Here is a 26,227-nt window from a genome sequence, read left to right as displayed (position 1 = left end):
AAAAAAAAAAAAAAAAAAAAAAAAAAACTAAAGTAAATTATCTATACCAGGGGTTCTCTACCAGTGGCACGCAAAGAAGTAAAGTATTTTTAACTATTAAATTCAAAAATTAGAACCCCAACATCCTGATTGAATTTTTTCTCTAACATTTGTAAATTTTATGCGATTTGAGCTTTGTTCAAGGTCAATAGCTAAAGTCTATAAGTATAATGCTCTTGCTAAAGTCTATAATATACACTTATAGACTTTAGCAAGAGGCGAACAATCTGTCTGCATGGCAGTTTTCGTAGTTCTTCCATGTTGCATGTTTCACAAATATTCTTTTAGCCATACACATAGCCAAATTTGTCATAAATGATGTTTTTAAAAGGAGTGATAGAAATGGATGCTGTATATAATAGGAAATAAAAATAAGTTCCTATAAAAAGATTAGCATCTTCTTAATTCTCTTAAGAATTTATGAATTTATTAGCATGTCAGCACTTTATGCCACCATATGCGGGTTTCATATTGCTCCATTTTTAATGAGAATCACTTTTTACATCGGTTCTGTCTCTAACAGCAGGTATTTTGTCTTCTTGTTGCTTTGTATTCCTGACTTTTCTATGCGATTTGAGAGTATCGTTGTCTGTTATCCTGTTGTATATTGTGCATTTATATATTTGTGAAAAAATAATAAAAACCTAGATTTTCAAAATGGAAAGGATTGACTAAGCGGAAAAATGACGATTCACAGGTGATGGATCCAGGACAATCTACTAGCACTAACAATATTGAAAAGAAAAGAAAAATTGTTTATCGAAAATATAATGAAAGTTATTTAGCAATCAGGTTTACTTAAAATAGAGATGAAATGGACCCTCAGCCTCAATGTGTTATTTGCAGTGAACTATTATCCAATCAAATTATAAACCATCGTTATCTTGAATTTAAACACGCAAATTTAAAGGATAAATCTGAAGAATATTTTAAGAGGAAATTATCGGAGTTCAGAAACAGTAAACAAGTAAATGAAAGGTTTTTTTACTTCAATTGAAAAAGCTTTGGAAGCTAGTTACCTGCCAAGACTGGGAAGGCTCCCACTATTGGAGAAAACATTATATTACCAGCAACTAAGATATCATTTTAACATCATTCAACAAAAAAAGTGGCTAATGAACTTAATATCATTCTGCTATCAACTGATATAGTAAGTCGATGAAATCATGAAATGGCCAATTCCATAAAAGAGACACTTATTAAAAAATAAAACACAGTGAGTATTTTGTATTGCAATTGGATGAAAGTACTGATATAACAAACTTTGTTCGATTACTAATTTACATATATTTTGTAGAAGATAAACAAATTGCTGAAGAGTATTTATTTTGTGAATCTCTTTATTATAGAGCAACTGCAAGTGAAATTTCAAAGTAATCGACAATTTTACGAGATTCCTTGGAATAAGTACATTGTTGTATGCAATGATGGGACACGGGCATTAACAGGAAAATATTATAGTGATTTCTCAAAAAAAAAAAAAAAAAAAAAAAAAAACTCACACCTGAAACTAAATTTACTCACTGCTCCATACAGCGTGAAGCTTTAGTAGCCAAAGCAATCCCTGAAAATCGTTTTACATGGATTTGTGAAAATTGTTAATTTTATTAAAAGCCGAGCTTTATTCAAGAATATTTAGGATGTTATGCCAAGAGATATACAGTGAATATGAAACGCTTTTGTTACATACCGAAGTAAGGTGGTTATCCAGAAGCAAAGTTTTAAATCGTCTTTCTGAACTTCGATCAAAAATTCAAATTTTTCTCTGTGATTCAAAATTTTAGTTGCAAAAAAGTTTCGGTAAATGATGGTTGGCCCGTTTAGCATATTTAGCTGATATTTTTGGAAAGTTAAATGAATTATATTTAGGAATACAAGGGCAAAATGTTAATTTTTTACCATTAGAGATAAAGTAAAGGTAATGATAAAAAAACTCGAGCTAATAATCAAAGAATTGGATAATAATATTCTAAGCTTTTTGCCACTTTCAGAAAGTTTTCTAACCGAAAATAATTTGAAAATAGCAGAATTAGCATTCGGCATTAAAAATCATTGTTTTTTATTGTTCAATAATTTCAACATGTATTTTCCCACGGATTATGAAAAAGAAAATTAGATTAGAAATCCACTTTGTTCAAATATACCTGAACTTTTATGTCTTGAAGAAAAAGAACAATTGATAGAACTCTAACTGAAGATTAACTGAAGCCACAAAATATTATCACCATGCATTATATTTAAAGAAACTAAATAATGAAGAATCTGCATGAATGTTTCTCGCATTGTTGAAAAATAGCCTAGAGCCATCAAATTTTGAATAACGTAGTCTTTCAACTGATAGGGTTGCCACTCAAACAAGAGAATGAAATTCCCTGACTTTTCCAGGCGTATTTTAAGAAAATTCCAGTCTATCTGCGTAATGTATGTTGGCTGTGCTAAGAGGTAAATTAATTACAGTATTACTTGAGAACCCAAAAATTTGCCAATTACATATGACTTATATATATATATAACCCCCAAAGCATTACTATTTTAACTATAAAAGGAATTGTTTTCTCCACTGAAGATTGAGATTAGATTCTACCCAATCTGGATTAAAAAATGTCTTTTTTTGCAGACATTTTGAAGCTAAATGAAAGAAAGAAATATATTTAATAATATTTTTAAATAAATTGCTTATGTCATAAATTAAATGACATAAGCAAAAAATATGTGCATTAAATTTTGTGATGGCATGTCATCATACTGCAAGAATTACTTTCAGGATTTTCCCAGAGAAAATTTCCTGAAACTTGAAACTGTTATTTACTAGTAATAAATAAATTTAGAGGGAAGAAGTAGCATTAAATGATACGAATAACATAAAAATAAAGATTATTACTTAAAAATTGAATTAGAATAATCAACGATATTTTAGCGAATATAGTTATATTTAATGGTAAGCCTACATGACTGATTACTATTTTTTTCATTTTACAGCAAAATGACAAATAAGGCATTTATTATTTTTTAAAAAAATAGTATAAAAGATTTTGTGGTAAAATCCCAGTATACGGTAAGGCCTTGGCACGATTTTGAAAACTGTTGCCAACACCAAAATGACCCGTTTACTACTCATCATAATGTTGCCATATCTCGTGTGTACTGTACATGGAGGTTATTCTAACCAAAGAATGCCTATGTAAAGAAGGAAAGGTTCCATAGACATAATGATGCTATTAAGCCACTAGAAAGTGGAGGGAAAATTTGCCAAGGGATTTGGCGACGGAACCTGGCGGCCAGAATTTCCCTCTCCGCGATATGTGCAGGAAATTGTGTTAAGAAGAAACATTCTTTGACAAAATTTTTGTTCTTTTATTTTTTGCAATAATTTAAACACGGATTTTCGTAGTTTTTTTCCTCAAAATATCTAATCCATTAATTAATTTACTTGCGCAAAAGAATATTTTCTTTTCCTTTAAGGTTTAAAGAAATTTTAAACGAAATTCATTTTATGAACTCTTGATAACGTGACTTTCGAACTTCGATACCGGCTTCGAGCTTTAGCGACAGATATTTCGTGCATGTGCAGCTGTTTTCCTCTACGTTGGAATGGAGTCACCCCTATTGCAGAGAAGTTTTCCTTCTTAACAATACGTATTCTTTGATTCTAACTTTCATAGTACCATATACTAGGATTAAACCGATTTTGTTTTATATGAGAATAAGTACAGTCAAAAGTCGTTAATCCGGCGATTCCAGATTATCGATTTTTCCGGATTATAGATCATCAGTTTAAATCTCGTAAGATGGCATGCAGAAATTCTAAAATTAAAAATATGAAACCGTAATTTATGAAAAAAAGAACAATTATGATCTAAAGGGTATCAAAAGTTACAAAAAAAAAAAAAAAAAAAAAAAAAAAAAAAAAAAAAAAAAAAAAAAGAGCTTAATATTTATTTATTTACTTTATTAAACATTTCTTTCAATGTAAGTTGTTTAAGTTGCTTCGTTTTATGTGATAATACTTTCTCTTTAATTCTATAAACAGACATAATTTCTTTTTCATTTACAAAGTTCCACTGTTCAAGTCCCGTAATTGCTGTGACGAGAATACCGACTAACTTGTCAATCGAAATTTTTTCGTTTTCACTAACCTCTCTGTCACCTTCTTCATGTCTTTATCCATTTTTTGCAGCAATTCCACTTTTTTGTTTGATGGACATCGAAACATACTTTCGTTTTGTAGATCCTTTGGGAGCTCCAGCATCGGAAATTCTATTTGACATAATCGAAAGTTCAAGTTTACTTTTATAAAAGTGCTCTTACAATCTACAAAAAATAATAAGCCTGATCCAATTCGAAGACTAAGGAACAACGCAATCATCAACATTAACTGAAATAGATAATTTTAGCTTATACCGTCTGTTATACATAAAAGGCGTACGCAAAAATGTATTCTGCGCTTGCGCACATGCGCAGTCATAAAGGTCTTACGAACATGCGTAAACGCCTATGCGCATGTGTCAACGCGCCGCATGCGCAGAAAGTTTTTAGCTTTGAGGTCCGGATTATGGGTGTCCGAATTAACGACTTTTGACTGTATTTTGTTTAATTCAACATGCACTGCACATGCGATTCTCGAGTTGCTGGAAACTTGCTTTACTTTTCTAAAAGACAATCTAATTGGAGCTGCGAAAATTGGCTCTATGCCAGCTGCCCGAATGATGCTCAGGCGATACACAATTCGCCAAGAAAGTGATCACTTCCAAACATCGGCGTAAAACTCGCTTTTTTTGGAAGGGGGGATCGATGTATGAAATTCCCTGAATTTTTTGGTCAATTTTCGAATTCCTCGACTTTTTCTGGTTTTCCAGGGAGCGTGGCAACCCTGAACTGAACATGGCCACTCGGAATACCGAATTTCGAATTTGTTTTATTATCTATTTCAAATTTTGCAAAACTTCAAACGAATTATTGATTACCAAACTCAATGATTTCAAAGTGAGCAATGGCAACACCATACTGGGAAGGGGGGACATCTCCAGCGCACGAGACTGTGTACTGGAAACTCTAAAGGTTATGCTATTTTAAAATATTTTGTGATATTGCTGCTGAACTGAATTTATGTGTTTTAAGTACAAAGAACATGGTATTTAATAAATGAAGATAACACACAATACGTTAAAAATGCTTCTTTGAACTTATGTGCTTCAAGTATGGATAACATGATATTTAATAAATAAAGATAACACACAACACGTTAAAAAATGCTCCTTTGGGCTTAATATAAAATCTAAAAGCTTTCAGACTTTTTTTTGTTTTTATAAATATTTCTATTCAGAAATTGAAAAATAATTACTATAAAATGTAGTGGTAGTACTAAAGGTTTTCAGTTTTTGTTTAGATGGTACTTGTTAGTCAGGTTGAGAACCGCTGATCTATACACAAATTTCACTTTTATAATACCATTCTAAGAATAAAATCTATAAGTAGGATATATTATTATTAAACATTATCTAACTGATTAACCAACAAAACTACTAATCTTTTTTTTTTTTTTTTTTAATCTGTTATACATTTAAAATTGTTAAGCAATCATTTTAAATGTATAACTGAAAATTTAAACTGTTTCATTATTCACAAAACTCTTACCTGTATGGAGCCACTGTCTGCAATAAGTCTATTTTTCATGTTTTCATCCCACAGATTTAGATCAGTTAGGTCTTTTAATAAATGATGATTTACAACCTAAAGTATACAAGGCCAAACTTAAACTTCAGAAAAGAATTGAAATATAATTTACAATATATTCTTAAAATCCAGTTGATCTACACCAGGGTTTCTTAAACTTTTTTCAGTCGCAACCCCATTTCATCACTGAGATTTTTTCGTGACCCCAGAATATTTACAAAACTTTTGTGGAATCCTGTAAGTATTGCGCAAATCCAACACATGCATGTGTGAAACTGTCAAATTGTTCACTTGTACTGTAATATACTATTGCAGTTTTAGGTCATTAACTTTAATTTCTAATTTTAAGATACAGAACAATGTGAAAATTTTAAATAAGTAACAGACAAAATGATAGCGTCAAGTGCAAAGCAAGGAAAATGAACATTTATATTCTAAGAAGAATGAGTCAAAACGTTTTCTTTTCTTTTTTGTCTGCATTTTCTTATCTTTATCTATTTTCAGATACATTGTGTAAAAGTATTTGGTAATTGTAAAATTATTATAATAACTTAAAGAAATATCAAAACTGCTAAAATTTTTGGCGACCCCCTGCTGCAAGTCCCATTACCTACAGTTTAAGAAACCCTGCTCTACAGAATAAAGCATATTCATTATTGACATGAAGGCTCACCAGCGGCCGAGCGGCAAGGTCGCTGAACACTGCTAGTTCGGTCCGAGGCTCGAATCCCGCGAACGGGCTGGCTAGCCCTCGAGGCTTTGCCATAATCTCACTCACTCACTCGCACGCACGCTCGCTCACACACACACACACGCTCGCGCTCACACGCACGCACACACACACACAATTAACATTTACACACACATATGGAATGATGAGCTGAATGGGGCTTGTGCGAAACCTTTGTTAAATTTGTCTCTAATTCGTAATCCTCTTGATCTTTTTGCTTCCTTGTTCATTTATTCCTAGAAGAACACATCTTACATTCCAATTTTTTAACACACATATAGAGGAAAGAAGTTATTTCCATTAAACGTTGGAAGATATAAGATCTTCTATCACAGTACAATATATTTCAACTCTAATGCTATACAATATATTTCAACATATAGTACAATATATTTCAACTCTAATTTAAATGGGAAACTTTTAAGAGAACTTGATCATAAATAATAAAGGTGTGGGGCATCCATGATAAATTTATAAAGACCTATACTTTTAGCAATGCAATTTGATTATTAGATTCCATTATTTAGATGCTCATGCTTTTATTATTCAAGATATAAAACAGTAGATGAATTTTGTAGAGTTATTAAATAAATAATTCCCATTAAGCAAGATGATAAATTATTTTTTCCTTTTAGTTCATTAATAATTTTTTGAGTTTTAAAGCTTATTTTATGGAAGCTTTATTCATTTATTAGTATTTAATTATTAACTCAAGAGTAAACTTCCATTTAATCAAGTTATGGCTTAACTAAACCCTATCTAAAAAAGGTTTTTTTATTGCAGAACAATGAAAAAATTATTATCACAAACCATCAACACAAGAGAAAACTTAACTAAGAAAAATATGAAAAAGGGAGAAAAAAGCCTGGTATAACACTGATGCCATAATAATTGGGAATTGTTTTAATCAACAATGTACAGTCAAATTGTATAAAATATGGAATGCATAAACATCCCATAATAAAAAGTTTTAACCTTCTTTTTATGAGTTTGAATATTTATAAGATATTGTTCAAAATCTGTTATAAATATTGTTCTTTACTCATATTTATAATTCAGTTTTTTTCATTTGACAATCTTATCCTTCTGTTATTAAAGTAATTATTATTATTTTTTTTGTTTGTTTTTAATACGGATTTAATTTACACAAACCAATGAATTTATTATCCAGATTAAACTGCCTGAATATAAATGTAAATTTTCAATAGCATTTTTGCATTAGTTGTAAGAATTTTTTTTTTTAATTTCCCACATTTTTTTAAACTAGCTTCAGATTAACTGTGGATATAATTTCCAGTATTATAGTGATTAATTAAGAGCTGAATGCACTTTCTTTATGAAAGAGAACAAGATAATTTTATTAGAAAATGAGAATTTATTTCAATCAATTTATAGATATTTGATTTTCTAAGTTATTATTTTGGAAAAATTTTAATTTTATCCGAATTTTTGCAGGTCAAGGAAAAAACCCCATCATTTCTTAAAATTACATTTGTTTTAATCTTTCTTAAATGAAAATAAATGTAATTAGAAGTTGCTAAAAACAGAACATTAGTCAAAAATAAATGAAACATATTAATAAAAATTTATTGAAGATCACAGATTAAATGAATATATGAAAAAAAAAAAAAAAAAAAAGTGGCAGGAAAAGAAATCGAACATCAAGAACACTAAAAAGAAATTCATAAAATAAGTGTTTACTGAATAAAAAGACAACTTCAGCAGATTTAATGAAAAGCAACTTCTGTGGGTTAGAAAATCAGCTACAAAAGTGAGAAAAGCCACAGAATGGATTACAGTAACTAAAACATTTATCCTTGAAATCCAAAAAATCAATAGGTTTTTCACACTGTGCATCAACAGAATGGAAAAAATATTTTAAATTTGCTCCATAATGCGTATCTGATGCAAAATATATTACCACTTTATTGGTATTTCTTTTTGGACATTCTTCACTTTTTACTTTTGGTTTTGACTTTTACCCTTGCCTGCATGAATGACGAAACACAAATTGAATGACTGGAGAGTTAGGTTTGGAGGCAACTTCCCCTTGATAAGTCTGTCTCCTGCCTACTCAACAGTCATTCACTTATGCATTTTTTAAAAAATTGTTTGGATTAATTTTAATTTGCTAAATTAGTGAATTTATTTTCATGGATTGGTTTTGCACTTGATTTGCTTATGCTTCTGAATTCAAACGATATTGTAGATTAGTTCGAGAATTTAATCTTTTTTATATGTTTGCACATTTTAAAAAATTTTTTTGGCTTTCCTTTTTTTTTCATTTTGGCTTTAAATTTTTTTTTTTTTTTTAACTTTTATACCTGTTTGTGAAAATTTGAATTTAAATTTCTTTAAATTTAATATTTAATTAGATATTCTAAATTTTATGTCTTTTGAGAAGTTTTATATCATTTTGTAATTTTTTTAAAAGTTTATACTAAAAAATCTTGAAGAGGAAGAAAGCATTTATTAATCAATGCACTTAATGAAAACAAAACTAAGGTACTTTCTAATTAACCGTATCCCTGGTTTATACCTTTGGTAGAACTTTCCATTTTTCTGCACTTTGGAGTATATATGCAACAATAAATAACCCATGCATGCACATATCACATATATGTTTCAGGACACGTAAATTAAATGTTATTTCGCTACACAGTATCCATTAGCTGTAAAAATTTTAATATTGACTAGATACTTGTTTTTCTTCTTATAAAATTTTTCTGGGGGGGGGACTTTTCACTTCATATCAGTTATGTTCCCTCATTTCACTCTGACTTGAGCATGTATACACATCTAAAAGCTGTTTTTGCACTCTTCATCTCCTAATGCTTGCCATGTTCACATCAGCCATTTTGGTTTATTCTGTAATTTAACTGATATACAGCTAAAGCTGCTAATGGTGAAAACAAAGGATAAAAATTATAAACCCGGAGATTTGGTTATCTACTGCAAGACCTGGAAAGTTGACAATTATGAATTGGAATAATTATTGTTTTGTTGCCTTTATTTATAATTTTAATTTAAATCTATTTTTCAATACGACTGCATATTTTCTTGGTAAGAAATACAATTGTTTTATCTTTTTGTACGTTACCATTTAATTATTAATCTATATCTTGAAAATAAAATGATCTTTTCTGTTACTTAAGAAACACTAATATATTTGCAAATGACTAAAAAATAACGTACAATGAAAGAAATAAAAACAGACTATATTCAAGAAAAGGAACAATGTTAACATATTTAAATACTTCCACTTCAAATAAGAGACTGGTATCCTGAAAATATTTCTTTCTGTGCATAATAGTGCATCTTGGGGAAAAGGGGGATTACATTTTAGCCAAAAATATTACATCCAGATAAGAAATAAAATCAAAACCAACTAAATGAAACTTGTCAAAAGCTCTACACAAATCTAACACAATATAGATATTACAATAAAATGCAGTAATGACAGCGATTTCATATTATGCATTAAATTACTTTCAGCATAGCAACATACTTAAATTTTTGCATTTAAGAAGCTGAATATTATAACTTAGAAATATTCTGCTTCAGTCTAGTAAATTTGCCCAAATCTGTAAATTAGTTTTCATATAATACATGATGTGAACAAATTTATTATGATTTATTTTACAACTTCTAGAGATATTTATTTTAATCTGCCACTTTTTAAATAATAATGCAGTACAGATTAAGTTTTTCTAAATTCAGAACTTAATTATTTATCACCTTTATTTACACATCATACCTTAGGAAAAAGTGCAAACTTAGTCAGTTTTTTCTCAGGTAACGAGCTACCGACCTATCCACGATTTTAAGTCTTCTGTAAAAAGAAAGGTAATGTTCAGCAACAATGTTTGTTCAGATTCTCAGACATACTGGTCACTTTCAGGGATGGCAGACAACAAGTTTCAATGGGTTTAATATTTCAATCTAAAATTTTGTTTAAAAACACTTCAATTTTAAATCCAGAAACAAGCCCAAGAGCTTTGTCATAATGCTTAGTCCAAGACTACTTAATCTGTTCAAAATAATACTTTGATACTGGTGACACAAAATAAGAAAAAAATTAATTCTAAAATTTTCAATCTTTTTAATCTTATTACAGTTTTTATTTTTGAGATTCTGATGGAAATAAAAATGAAATAAAAAAAATGTAGAACAATTATCAGAAATTTAGTGTGACTTACTGTCTGATATGAACAATTACAATCATTAAAATATTATTCAATAAATACAGCTATTTTACCTGAAATTCTCCAGATAAAACCCTCCTAGTATAGAAATTACTAGTATATGGTTCAATAGATTCATTATTTCCAAGAATTTGTGCAGTTGAAGCTGTTGGCATAGGAGCTACAAGCAAACTGTTCCTTACTCCATACCTATTAAGTCATAAAATTTTGTCATTATAGACACAAATTACAAAACATACAGATTTATTTTATATAAATAAGAAAAGCAATATTTTAATTTTAAAGTGGGAAAAAAAAGAATAACAACTTGTAATATATCTAGAAATATATAGACAGCTCATATACACAATTATTATAATATTAATAGCAGTTCAGCCTTCTAGCCAGAGTAAGTAACAAAGCTGAAGAATCCCACAGAAAAACAAAATCAAGATTAAAATAACAACATTTCGTGCAAGCAAATTTTTGCTCTTCATATTTCAGAATTTCTATTTTTCGAAAAAAATTTCAGAAAATGTCAATAACCCTGTTTATTATACAAATTATGATTTTCCAAATCTATAAGTGAATGGCAGCAATTCATAGAAGAATAACTTGGACATTTAAAATTCAATATCCAAAGAATACTATACAATTAGGAAATAATATCTCAAATCATAAAATTTAAGTATCATGCTTTTATAAAGATGAATTTTCTCTAAGATTCATGGAATAAAGTGACGTCGAAGCGTAATGTTTTAGAAAACCACAAAATATATTATAAGGTATAACTGAATGCAATTAATGACACAGAATTATAAAAACTTCATTCAATAAAACAGATGAAGAAACACTGAGCTGTTTTCTAACACTTGTAACCCTGATTATGAATTAAGATTATCTTAGCTATAATTAGAAGAATAAATTCAACAAAGCTTGACAAATATATTTAACAACAGCAACAATAATAATAATGATGATTTCAGTTTATTATCTATGAATATATACATTTATTAAGCATTGAGGGATTTTGCTTAAAAGCCACATTAAAAAAACAAGAAACACTCTATTTCTGAAATTTTAGGCCCTTTAAGAATTAATTATCAAAATACTATTTATATAAATTGCAAAGTATATTAATATAAACTATAAGTAATGATTAAAAAAATAAAAACACAACCATAAAATAACCTAGCATTTTTTTTTATTTTAGTTTTGCATGATACTTTCTACTTTTTTATTATTATAATCTTTTTTTTAAATTAATACTAAGCAATCTACCAAAATCTTAGAAATTAAATTAACAATGCTAGCCATCCAATATACACCACAGTGAAAGAAGCATCCAATTTGTGTCATGCATATATTTTAGCAGGACATGCAAGTGACTAACACTGCATTGAATATGCAAATCATGTACAACAATGCTACCCAAAAGCACTTTAAAAAGGAAGCATAATAAGCTATTTTGAGTCCTGGAATTGTGTTTTAAAACTTTTATTTTGAGTTGGTAGACACAGTTAACCCCCCCCCCCCCAAAAAAAAGTGAGAGGAGGGACAGCTATTTGAGCAAATTTCTGAGTTTGACAGAGGAAAATCTGTTACTTATAAAAACTATGAATTATCCCTATGAGAAAACAGTATCTTATTAGATGAAATAAAGCCACAGTGATGAGAATATGGAATCAGTGGGTATATAAAGGCCAGCAATTGGGAATGCTTGCACTAGCCTCATCGAACAAATGACAGGACAGGCACACTGCACATGGCAGAGGTGGATAGCACAGAAACACCAAGAATTAGAATCTGCTGCGAACCCATACAATACTATTTGACATTGCCTGCAGAAGGGAATCTTTAAGACGTGTTCATTCCTGTGATTGCCATTGTCATTACACCATCATGGAATCTTGTGTTACAGATTGCCATACCAATCCATACTTAGTTATGGTTTGGAGCATCACTCTATTTTATTCTTGCAAATGGCTTATACACTCAACAGCTACCACCGTGTTGCTGAAGTTTGGGAGCATGCTGCATTCCCTTACCTTTAACCCATTCTTAACCAATGTCCTGTAAGTGCAACAACTGTAGTGTCTCCATTCTCACCAACTCAGGTTCAGTCAGTCTCTTCAGCCCAATGTCACATGTGTAATTTGAAATTGGAATGATTTATTTGAATTTTTAAATGCCAGTAGGTGGTGCTAAATGATATTGGTTTTCACATCAGTTGAGTCATATTGCTTTTGGTATTCATGTGTGACTATCAGTTTCTGTTCTGTGCTTCTGGTTTAGATAGATCTATTGGTGAAAACAAATTGGGAATCACACAAGTTAAATGGACACAGACGTTTTTATTTATTTCATTAAGAATTTCATTTTTGTTCTTTGCTTTCTTTGTTAACCCCTTCGCGCCGGGTAGCACAAACGCGCGCTTATCGCGGAGGCCAGCAGTGTCTTACGCGAGCGTCTGTCCAGGGCCGGGGGCTTTTTTGCTATTAAGCCTAAATCCATGAAATTTTCGAAGTATCAACGCATTGTTTAATAATGCTCTACAGAGTATTTATTTTATAGATATTTTTATATATACTTTAATTACCTTATTTCTTGTTTAAATGCATATTTTACACATTTTATTTTCATTACTCACCATTTTATGACTTTTAACATTATACATCTGAAAACTAAATATATTACTTAAAATTCTATTTTCATATGAAAAATTTGAAAACAGGGATCTACACACAGTCCTACATTACATTCCTTGCACTCGTAATAACTCATTTGCCGTTTTGGAGGATTTTTCCGGGAATGTGAACAAACGAAGCATCGTCGTCTCATTTTCTTATCAGTCTCTTCTGAACAAAGTTTTGGAAAATGTCTTTCAGTTAATCTTTCAGAATCAATATCTGAAATATTTTGCATCATTTCTGCTATTTCATGCTCTGTTAAACATTTTCGACGCTTCAACATTGCAACGGTAAAAACAGAAAGAATTCACGTCTAACAAAATCTAATTATTTTCTAAAAACTGAACTGCAAACCGAAATACCCAACGCTTTAGCGAAAATAAAACTTCTCTGCTTACAATAAACAACTACCACGTGCGAATTTAAAGAGACGTCATAAATCACGCCATTCGGAAACATTTATTTCCCCTTTTGTTTATATAATCAAAAACATGTGTATGTGAGTCATGCTTCTCTTATTTCAAGTAGAAGGTCTAATGTACATGTATCTGAAACCATATGGTCATACAGTGCCATCTTGTGGCAGAAATTACAGTTTTTAAAACGTTCCAGGACACTGCACAAATACGTGACAGTCGGGGCTGAACGGGAAAATGCTCTGGCATGCCTGCGTGTTGGCCGGGAAGTGAGTGTGTTCGTTGCTGACACGTAGGGGTTAATAGAATGTGGGGACATGCATCCACTTCAACATTTGCATTTATGTTATTTGCTTTTTTTGTTAGAAAATATGGGAAACGCATCTAGCTGGCTATATAGCAAGTGCAACGCCATCGAACTTCCGTGATGGGAAAACTTGAATCAGTTGTCACTTTTTATATTTATTTTAAAACTTAACATAGGTTACCTTGGTTAATTAAGTAACATTATAGCATTATTACAAATGGGCTATTGAAAGACATCAGCTTTCTAGATGCGTGATGCATCTTACTCATTCGGTATTTTTCAAAACTACGCATTTGTAATTTTGCTATGTGTATAATTATAATTTTAGTATTTTGCATGTTTCATTTATTTCTATTAATGTTACATTCTTTATAGTAATACATATTAAGAATTAGTATATTAAATACGAAAATTAAAAAATTATATTAAAACGCTGATTTTACATCAATTTTTGTAAAATTAGGCTTAACTGCTGAAAATGCATGAGCAGGGTTCGTACACATTTCTGCACACGGAAATTAAGTACTTTTAAGGACCATTAATGAAAAAAATTAAGGACCTATGAGCAAACAGAAACTGAATAAATTCAAATGAAGATATTATCTATGCCTGAATTTCACTTTTGTAATACCATCCTAAAAATAAAATAGATCCCTAAGTAGTACGCATTATTACTAAACATGAATTAATTAACAAAATTGTTAATAAGTTTAAGAATAAAATAAACTATGCAATTTATCAAATAGCATTAAACATTTTACACTTATGATAGTTGGTCATATTTGAATGTTTATATCGATTTCTTTCTCTTTTAAGCATCTTTTCTAGCAATTAGAGATTTGTCTCAATTTGCAAACCAATGCTCTCACTAGTTTCTGCGTGCTTCATCTCCTAACTTGTCAACCTCTCCATAATGTACCTATGAGGGTTTAATTGATCTGGTAAAATTTAAATAGTCCAAAACCCCTGCAGACATGAAGCATATTATCGCTATGTCTGAAATTAACTACAATATCAGACAAAGGTTTAAATAAGCCTCTTATTTAAAAAGAACTTAGAACATAAAGGCATGCTCTGATGCTAACAAAATGAATTACAGCTCACGGTGACGTAATTAAACAAGAACAGTCAAATTCAAACTAATAATGTGGACTAGTGGTCAAAGATTATACAATATAAGCGACATTTACATTTTACTAACAATTAGCTTTATGTTGATTTTTGAAATGGCAAAACTTTTAGAATTTAGAGCAAGAATTGGAAACAGAATTTAGGATCCGCACAGATTGCATCAGGTGGGAAAATGCCTAGTGCCAGCTATGTGTATGATGCATTAAGAAATATTAGATGAATCTTTTAAATTGTAAGTTTTCAATTTCTTTATTAATAAAAAAAAATCCCTTTCTATAATGCCTGCCCATGTGATAAGATCAGAAGCATTTTTGATATTTTACACGCTTCTGTCTAGTGAAAAGTAGAGAAAATAAAGAGAAGATAAACATGTTAAGATTCTAGTATCAGAAGTAATACATTCAAATATTATGTTTTCATTGTTCTTCCGGATGTTCTCCCAAAATTAAGAAATTCATTACAAACTTACTTTCCAACCTGCAATGTCTAAACTCCTAAAGAAAATTATCCCTACCGTTTCTGTAACAGAAAAAAGCCAAAAATATTTTGGAAAAAAGTAGGAGGGAAAAAGCATAAAATTAATTTTATAGAGAAAACTGATGCATATTCTGAGAATTTGAATATTCTGAGACAATTACACGGAGAAAAACTCTTAAATTGTGCTTTATAGCATTATACCTTGTTTATTTTTCAGATTTAACATATTGTATAAGTTGCCAAAATGAAACTTTATAATATGACAGCAAAAAATAATAATGTTTTATTTTAATGTTATTCTTTAAATATAATTTCAATATATTACCATTATTTTAATAAAATTTACCAATGTTACGATGTTTTAAAAAAAAAATCGAAAAATTCTCAGATTTTGGAATTAAAAAGTTTCTATAGAAACTATTCTTAAAATCGCCAAATTTAGAACCGTTTAATAAAAGAATACACATCCCCAAAAGCAAAACATTGTTTAAGAGCTCTTTACTAGAAAAAATGAATTTTGAAATGCTTATGTTTCACTTCTTGCTTAGAAACTCAAGTACCCATCATTTATATTAGAAATAGAAACAAATTATAACTCATGAACCCATTCAAAAGATTACCATATACACGGCGGTGAATCACCAAAAATATTCCTCAGAATGCTAATTCACACTCAAAATGACAGTCGTAAAAACAGACAGAAATTTCAGATGATTAAAATTAAGGACCTTCTGTCGATTTTGGCCCAAATTAAGGACTTTTAAGGACCAAACATCAATTCCAAAAAATCTAAGGACTCTTAAGGACCGTACGAAACCTGATGAGCCAGTGGCAACGCTCCATTTTGGAGGGTTCGGTTCCATGACTGTGCTTGGTTCTAAAGGGGTTAAAGACCAAATTCAGCAGGACAAAGCATGGCCACATGTAGGCACAAAATGTTCAACCATTTTTTATTGCTCACCAGGTCATACTGCTGCCTTGGCGAATTGGTTTTCAGAAAATGTTACCCATTGAAAATGTCTAGTCAATGTTTAGCAAACAAGTGGCCAGCATACATTACCTGCACCTATGCTAGATGAACTCTGGCAATGTGAAAACAATGTAGACTGAAGGTGCATTCAGACGTGGGCGTAAAGCGCATAGAGGCATAGTCATAAGGGCATAAAATACGGGAGACCCGTTCACACCTGCGACAACGAGGTGTAAGCCGTGGCCAATGAGAGAAGCTAAATTTGCGCATGCGTGGAATGTCTACAACTTTCCCGCGCTGTTCTCCCGCTCGATTGATTTCCCACGTTTGCTCTGCTTGTTTTTTTCGTTGTGTCATCGCTTTTTCAGCTCGCTACAAAATTTTACTGGCTCAACAGAATGATCTTTTATCTGCCCTTCTCATTAGCCAAGAGGCAACGGAAGAAGGTAAATGAAAAAGAACGAAATGGTCGAGAGATATTTTTTTGAAAGACCAATACTTGGTTGGCACATATATTTCTGTGCAAAGCAGTATGGAATATTTCTGCATTGTACTGTAGTACTCTCTATACTATAAACATGCACATGCATATTTATATATAAAAAAACCTTCTTCAGCCTTTATATATAATTTCTTTTAGGAGAAACACGATATTCTAAATATGCCTAATTAAAAAAAAATCTTGGGGATAACTAACAGATAGCCTGTATATAATATTTTTCCATTTTGCAGGTGTGAAAGCAGTTAAGCTAAAAACAGTACTTATACATTATTATTATTATTTTTTTAATTTTCAGTCAAAAGGAACATGTTTCTATGACAGCGAAACATGTGTGCTTAGCACTCCTTATTCACTGTCCCTGTCGATCACTATAGTAGTTTGCTGCACTACCAGTATCAATTATCATTAGTACTAGTATCCCACAAGTGGTCACAATGACCAGCAACCACAACTAGTACAATACTAGAAAACGTTCACCCGTTACATTGTTATGTATTTTATGCTCAATCATTAAATACATTTTGCTGTGTTGCCAGCTGTTTGTATACACCTATTTCTAATAATTTGCGTGTATAAGCCGCACCCCTGAATTGAATTTCAACATATGATGTCATTTTTATTTACAACCAAATCTCAAAAGTAATTTCACATTGACAAATTTTAGGTACCCAAGTCTTCAAATACATCAAAATTATAAACATTCATACCTTATCCAGGAATTTCTACCAGAGAAATAGCATGAATTTAATGATCAAAATTCTATTCAAATGCTAGTAATAAAGAGTGGATAATAATAATAAATACTAATCATTAAATTATAGTCCATGTTACGAATTATGTGCGGTATTCAGTTTCATTAAAAGTAAATTTCCTTTCATGGAGAACATAATTAAAAAACTGAACAGAACTTCAACAGGAGACAAAACTGTCTAGACTCTTGACTGTTTTAAGGATATTTCACTACATTTTTTCCTTCTTAATTCATAAGAGCATTTTCTCAAAAGATTAATCTTTTATTACTTATACAAAGCTTACACCATTGAATTGACTATTGTGACTATTCTTAAATAAGTGAAAATAATTTTTTCTTTTTTCTTTAAAGTAATATTTTTACTGTTAAGAAAACAGCAGATTCTTGATATTGATTTGATGTTTTAGTAAAATTAATTCATGAAGTTTGTTTGGAAAGAAAATCAGCATTTAAAGCAAATAGCTATACAATATTTTCAGCTTTATCAAAAAATTTATTCTTAAAAAGAAAAATAATTAAACAGGAAAAAAAAATTATTGTAATAATTTTTTTTTAAATTATAGACAGAAAGTAATAATAATAATTTACACAGAAAAAATAAAATTTTTGCAATCATGCATTTTTTAAAGAATTTTCACAGTAAAATGAAAAATATTGGATGGGATTAATCATCTACAGGATCATACGCAGCGTGCACAATCCTGGGCTTAACTTTCGCTTTACGAGTTTCATCCATATTTTTCAATATAAATTGAAAAACTCATTAAAAAATGCATGTCATCATAATAGATTTCTTGCGAGATCAACTCTTTATTTCGTTCGGATAGGATTACAACTCATTCAGATACGATGTGTTCTATAATAAAAAAAAAACGTCGTCTTTGATGTGACAGCGAAATCGTCTAAAGAAAGCCACTTCGTTTTAGCTTCGCTCTGATTGGTCGACCCTTATCCCAAACCCGGCGTAAAGTTAAAAACTTTGAACCCTATGCCACGAGCCCTAAACCAAATTCTGTGACGTAGCACAGACTGCCTTGGCAACGGAGCTCGGCTTTAACCACTTATGCTCCTTATGTCCTCGTCTGAACGGGGCCTGATATACCAAATGCACACATCTAAAGCCTTTTTCTTTAAATGCTCAGGCATTTTGGTGGCAGCTACACATACTAGTTTTTTCCATATGTTGTTGTTGTCTTGTCCATGTATTTCTTAGAAGAATGGTTGCCAGAGCCTCAAGGAGATTGTTCCTTCATATTCTGCAAGTAAAACTGGGCGGTCATTTTACTTGAGTCACCTCTGTACCTTACATTGTTGGTGCAATAATGATATTTGGATGGCAGGCTGTGTACTCATTAATTCAGAAATTCAATAAAGCAAAAATTCAGAAATTTACTTCATCAATCTAATTAAAATTAGATGTTACTACAAAGTTTATGTAATAACATTTAATATATTGAACAAATTTTATTTTACATAATTCTATCTTTAATAAAACATCAAAGAGTTTATGAAAATGAAAATCACGAATACTGATGATATTAAACAAATTTAAAATTACTTAGCAATTTTTTCTTTTAACTCAGCCCAGTTCCATCGAGGTGTAGGAGTTACATTCCACATATCATACTGAAGAATCTAAAAGAATTTGCAATCATTTTAACATATATAAAATAAATTAATCATGATTTTATAATTCTGAATATTAAAATTTAAAACTATTACAGTATTTTTAAATACCCCTTTTGAAACTGGAGAACCTTCATATGTTTCATATGTTCCATATTTTTCAGCCAACTCACAGCTAGCTTCCAGAGCTGCAAAATAAATAGTTTCAAATATTTCAATATTTAATTTTTGAGCTTCTTCGCTGTCAAATGGAAACCTCATCAAAATGAAAGTGTCAGCCAAGCCTTGAACTCCTATTCCAATTGGTCTATGTCTTTTATTAGACTTTTTAGCCTAAAATAAAAAGAAAAGAGAGAAGTTGAATAATAATAAATCAATTGTAAGAATTACTTCAATATGATTTTCAGCATACAAGATTATTAGGAAACTGCTGCACAGTTAAATGAGAAAATGCTTAAGAAATTAACAAAATTTTAAATGTTTGAACTTTTTCTTTGTTAAATGCTTTTTCTTAAAATAAATAAATAACATAAAAGACTAACTGTAAAGTTCAAACGCTAATACTATCAATATTCAGAAAATAACAAAGTTAGACATTGCTCATCAGAAAGATTTCTTTTGTTTTAAATCCCCAGATAACACATCATAGTTACCAACCTTGCAACATTAAATACTGCGGCCGGGGGGGGGGGAAGGTTTGCATTTGAAAGCAACACCATTTCAAACACTCCAAACTAACCTAAATTTATTTTATAATGCATGATTCAGGTATAAAACTACCGATAATGTGATTTTGATGTAAAGTATATTAATGTTTAATCACATATTTTCTTAATTTTATGTTTACCTCTGACAATTACGATAGCTTAGATTGTTATTTTTCAAGACACTATTAAAACACTGTTTAAATTAAAGCTATGGCACAGATAGCAAGCAATATGAGTCAGAGGTTACAAAACGGAATATTAACTGGATTGGTGTATATAATATATATTTCTTTAAAATGCAAATTATCCTTCAAAAATAAAAATTGCAGTTACATTCCTTCTACGTGTTCATAAACAAAGTACAGTCAAAAGTCGTTAATCCGGACCCGTCGGGACTTCGGTGATTCCGGATTATAGATCATCAGTTTAATTCTGGTAAGATGGCATGCAGAAATTATAAAATTAAAAATATGAAACCATAATTTACGAAATAAAGAACAATTATGACATAAAGGGTATCAAAATTTACAAAAAAGAAAAAGCTTAATATTTGTTTACTTTATTAAACATTTCTTTCTATGTAAGTTGTTTAATTTGCTTCATTTCATGTGATAATACTTTCTCTTTAATTCTATTAAACAGACATAATTTCTTGTTTAGCTACAAAGTTCCGCTGTTCAAGTCCTATAAGTGCTGAGTCGAGAATACCGACTAATTTGTCAATCAAAATTTTTTCGTTTTCAATAACCTCTGCGTCACTTTCTTCACTATCCGAAGCGAATTATAATGACGAGGAACTTGATTTAAATCATATCAAAGACGGAGTACATCGAGATGAAATACTACATTTAGTAAGGAATTATAAGCCAAATAAAATAAAAACATCTGCCCTGAAGATAAGGATAGTGCTGACAGATCAACTTCCAATTCATTGCGCTCCGCGTCGTTTACCCCCCCCGCAGAGCAGCGTGAAATTGATAAACATATTTTGGAATGATTAGATAATCAATGGATATGCCTTTATCCATTTTTTGCAGCAATTCCACTTTCTGTTTAATGGACTTCGAAACATACTTTCGCTTTGTAGATCCTTTACATATTAGTAAATATATATCGAAAATTCTATTTGACATAATCGAAAGTTCAAGCTTACTTTTATAACAGACAGTATAAGCTAGGCTAAAATTATCTATTTCAATTAATATTGCAGATTGCATTGTTCCTTAATCTTCTAATTGGATCCGACTCATTATTTTCTGCAGACAGAGCAATTTTATAAAAAGTAAGCTTGAACTTTCGATTATGTTAAAAAGAGTTTCCGATTCTGGAGCTTCCAAAGGATCTACAAAGCGAAAGCATGTTTCGACGCACCGCTTCCGATAGTGAAGAAAGAGACAGATAGGTTATTGAAAACGAAAAAATTTCGATTGATAAGCTAGTTGGTATTTTCAACACAGCAATTACAGGAACTGAACAAGAAATTATGTCTGTTTATAGAATTAAAGAGAAAGTATTAGGAAAAAAAAAAAAGCAACTTAAACAATTTACATTGAAAGAAATGTTTAATAAACAAATAAATATTAAGCTTTTTTTTTTTTTTTTTTTTGTAAATTTTGATACCCTTTAGATCTGTTGTTTATTTCATAAATTAAGGTTTCATATTTTTAATTGTATAATTTCTGCATGCCATCTTACCAGATTTAAAATGATGATCTATAATTTGGAATCGCTGAAGTCCCGACGAGTCCAGATTAAAGACTTTTGACTGTACCAGCTTACTGATGGTATATGGACTGGATATAAATTCGATAGGTAAGTGATGCCGATATATCCTATGATATATAATCGTGTCTAAGTGGCTGAGCTGATCACTCCCCAGTTGTATTTACAGTGGTAATCGCAAAAAGAATGCAGATAGCATTTTAATAAACCTTTATCTCTGGAATTATTTGGCATAGCCACATGATTTAAATTGTTGATCTATAAAACGGAAAAAACCCTGATCCAAATCGCCGAAGTCCCGACGAGTCTGGATTAAAGACTTTGTACAGTATTACATTTTGATCTCCACTACAAGCTTCTTTTCACAATACAATAGACTCCAAAGGAATTTTTAAGGGGGGGGGGTCTCACTTAAAAATGTTTATAAATGCAAATACCATTAAAAAATTCATAGGCATTTTTGTTTCGAACTTGTTATTTATATGTTTGTAAAAGCATAAGTCAACTGCATGGTCATATTTTAATTATGATATTTTAAAATCATCATATTTTAAAATCTACAAACAATTGATGAAAAACTTAAGCTATTTCTAAACAGTTGTGTTACATTTTATGTAGTATAAATAAAAAATTAATCCACATATTTAAATTTTTATCTACAATCGATTAAAGTACTGAAATACAAAACACAAAAAAGTACCTCAGGGATAGGATAATAATTGATATCTATTATTTTATTTAAATTTTTTGTTATAACTTTTGTGACTTGCTTCAGTTTTTTAAAATCAAACTCTTGATCCTTGACATATCTGTTGAGAGCAATAGATGCCAGATTGCACACAGCAACCTAAAGCAAATAAAACATAAAATATGATATGTTATTGCCACAATAATATATACATATAATAATATATAAATCTTATATATAAGCAGCTTAAGTGTTTGTCGTCGACAGTATATTGTTGCCACTCAAGAAAAAAAGTGTGCGGAAATTATTGTTTTTACAGTTTTTAATTAATATCTAGGCCGATTAAACTCGTACAAAGCTGAGAACGGTATCGATGGATTCGGAGAATTTTTTGGAATCCGAGGATACGCGTCTCGAATTTAAACTTGGCGCCATTCCGTAGATATTCAAGAAAAAAGGATTTAGCACGTAGCCAAATCCCTCTAATAGGGAAAACTCAAGAAAGAAAGTGGAAAAAGTAGGTGAAAATTAGTTTTTGATTAATATCTTAACTAATTAAAGTCCCACGAAGACGCAAATGGTCAAAATGGCGTGCGACCGACCTGCAGATCCCAACGGTGTGCTTCGCTAAGCCTGGGAGCCAGCCGTTTTGGAGGAGATGATGTTACTTCACACCATATATATATATATGCGGCTTTAAGTGTTTGTTTGTCACCGATAGATTATTGGTTGCTTGCGTAACTGTACTAACCAATGGGAATGTAACTGTACTAACATGTGAATTAACATTTTATTATTTAAATCACCTTTATTTATTGAGCTAGTGGTGGCTCTTAAGAAATGGTGGCGTGGTTTCCTTCATTGCACTTTACTTTAAGCAATTAAGTAAGTAGTTGGGGAAACCCTGTGGGGTAGTAAGCAAAGGGGCGTCCTCGCCGCCCGCCCTGGGTAATTCAGTTTGAATTAGCAGAAACTTTTACACAAATCATTTTTATTATAATTTATAATATCTAGAACAGTGGTCATTTCTTATGACCGCCGGGCTCTGCTCTCTGGTATATATATATATATACAGTGGATGGACAAAAATATGGAAACACCTTGTGAAATGCATGTTTGAAAAGAAAGATTGATTTTAATGAAATATGTAGGTGGCGCTGGTGTTTTTGACTACTGACGCCACCTATACAACTTCGTAAATGTGCTAAACAGTTCAGTTGTTGTCGGAGTACTGTTATGTGAGGTTGTCATTGCATTATGTCAGAGTTAACAGACTTCGAACATGGGCAAATTGTTGGAGCATGTATGGTAGGTGCTCCCGTAAGCAAGGTAGCCGAGGTGTTTAGTGTTTCAAGAGGTACTGTATCGAAGATTTATTCTGCATATTTGAAAAGCGGAAAAACATCATCTGCTAAATCACAGTGCGGACGAAAGTGTGTCCTGGGTGATCGTGACAAACGATCATTAAGGGCAATTGTGACGAAAAATAAGAAGACCACAGCTGCAAAAGTTACTGCTGAAATGAATGTTGTGTTACCGAACCCTGTGAGTACCAAAACAATTAGAAGGGAGCTTCATAAACAGGGAATTGCTGGCCATGCTGCAATTGAGAAGCCACTCATCAGTGATGCTAATGCCCGTAACAGGAAAAGGTGGTGTTTAAGTCATAAAGCCTGGACTATAGAGCAGTGGAAGCGAGCAATATGGTCTGACGAGTCTTCTTTCACATTGTTTCCCACTTTTGGCCGAGTTTACGTCTGGAGAACGCCATCTCAAGCCTATAATACAGACTGCTTGTTGCCAAGAGTGAAACATGACGGGGGTTCTGTTATGGTTTGGGCAGCCATATCGTGGTTCTCTGCTAGCCCCATGATAACTGTGTCAGGGCACATGACCGCCAAGACTTATGTGAACATTTTGGCCGATCAAGTTCATCCCATGGTACAAACTTTGTTCCCCGATGGTGATGGTGTCTTCCAAGACGACAAAGCCCCTGTTCACACAGCTCACATTATCCAGGACTGATTTTCTGAGCACGAGGATGAGTTTTCCCATCTTCCCTGGCCACCACAGTCACCAGACCTGAATATTATCGAACCTTTGTGATCTACATTGGAACGGAAAGTGTGTTCTCTTTATCCACCGCCAACATCGTTATCTGAACTTGCCACCGTTTTGCAGGAAGAATGGTATAATATTCCCTTGGCAAACATACAGGAACTGTATTTATCCATTCCGAGAAGACTGCAAGCTGTTTTGGATGCCAACGGGTTTCCTACACCATATTAAGCAAAGAAACATGTTTTTTTAAAGGTGTTTCCATATTTTTGTCCAACCCCTGTATATATACAAGTAGAATATATGAATTAAATATATAAACAAAAAAATTTAAATGATATATGGTACAGGTTAAGTTGTAAAAGCATTAATGATGATAATAATAGCTAAACTTAAAAATTGCACAATTTTTTAATTGTGCAATTTACATAGGATAATACATAAGTACCAAAATATTTATAATTTTTCTATGGATAATACTTTTCTTGGTACTTACGTATTATCGCATGTATAAATGTAGATTTATTAATTACAGATAATTTTTAATACAGTTTTTTATATTATTTTGTTTTAAAATATAAAATAGCAATTAAACCCTTCCGGTTTCGAATTTGAATAAGTTGCAGAATTATTTTTTCGGCGGAAATCTTCTGGCTATTGCTTTTAGCACTGATTGAAAACCGTCTTCGCCATAACAGCTTGAGCTTGGTGCCATATAAATTCGATAAGGTATAGTTAAGGATAAGTTTTGTCAGCAATTCCCATCTCTTCTGCACAAAATTTAATTGAGGTTAACTCTTTACACCAACAATAAATGAAGTGCACCGCTGTCACAAATGAAATTCGGCTACCTTCAAACCAATTTCCGGTTCTCACACCGAAATGTTGATTGCACTCTTCGACGTTACATTTCCAGAAGATTTGCTTTCCAAAATACAGTTTCATTTTATGAGAATTTTTACAAGTACGTTCGTTCGGTATAATTCCATATCCCTGCAACAATTCAACAGCATCTTTTTCACTCGCTGGCAGATCCCAAATACCCATAGTTAAAGTATTTCAGGGCATTCAATCTAACCCGTAAGAAAAATAATTTCTTTACGAAAAACTACGTATAACACGTAGGGTTGCCAAATTTGGCGATTTATGCGAATTTTGGCCTGGTTGCGTTAATACGTAAGTACTCTTTTTCAGGGTTCGTACACATTTCTGCACACGGAAATTAATTACGTTTAAGGACTTTTAAGTACCATTAATGAAAAAAATTAAAGACCTATGAGCAAATGGGAACTGAATAAATTCAATTAAAAATATTATTCTATGCCTGAATTTCAGTTTTGTAATACCATCCTGAAAATAAAATAGATCCCTAAGTAATATGCATTATTACTAAACATGAATTAACTAACATAATTATTAATAAGTTTGAGAATAAAATAAACTTCATGCAGTTTATCAAGTAGCATTAAATATTTGACACTTATAATACTTGGACATATTTAAAAGAAGCTAAGTGACATGTATGTTTCACTAATAGTTAGCTTTATGCTGAATTT

General features: G+C 31.2%; 1 protein-coding gene across 5 annotated transcripts in view; it reads right to left on the bottom strand.

Annotated features, from left to right (window-relative positions):
• RnrL (Ribonucleoside diphosphate reductase large subunit) overlaps positions 1–26,227 on the bottom strand; it is a 219,775-nt gene that overhangs the window by 8,135 nt on the left and 185,413 nt on the right. For 4 of the 5 annotated variants that reach the window (XM_085810790.1, XM_085810789.1, XM_085810791.1 and 1 more), the window contains 5 exons: positions 22,626–22,772; positions 19,608–19,829; positions 19,429–19,505; positions 10,701–10,836; positions 5,674–5,769 (listed from right to left, as the gene is read on the bottom strand). In XM_085810790.1, coding sequence (XP_085666916.1) covers positions 5,674–5,769; positions 10,701–10,836; positions 19,429–19,505; positions 19,608–19,829; positions 22,626–22,772 — 678 coding nt within the window. The remainder of the gene's footprint in view (positions 1–5,673; positions 5,770–10,700; positions 10,837–19,428; positions 19,506–19,607; positions 19,830–22,625; positions 22,773–26,227) is intronic. The other variant, XM_085810792.1, reaches the window with a different exon arrangement.

Source organism: Stegodyphus dumicola, chromosome 2, assembly GCF_044657685.1.
Source record: "Stegodyphus dumicola isolate Sdum_Otavi_A_Nest chromosome 2, ASM4465768v1".
In the NCBI taxonomy this organism is placed as follows: Eukaryota; Metazoa; Arthropoda; class Arachnida; order Araneae; family Eresidae; genus Stegodyphus; species Stegodyphus dumicola.
Note: the sequence above shows the minus strand (reverse complement) of the source record. Positions and strands in the feature narration are given on the sequence as shown.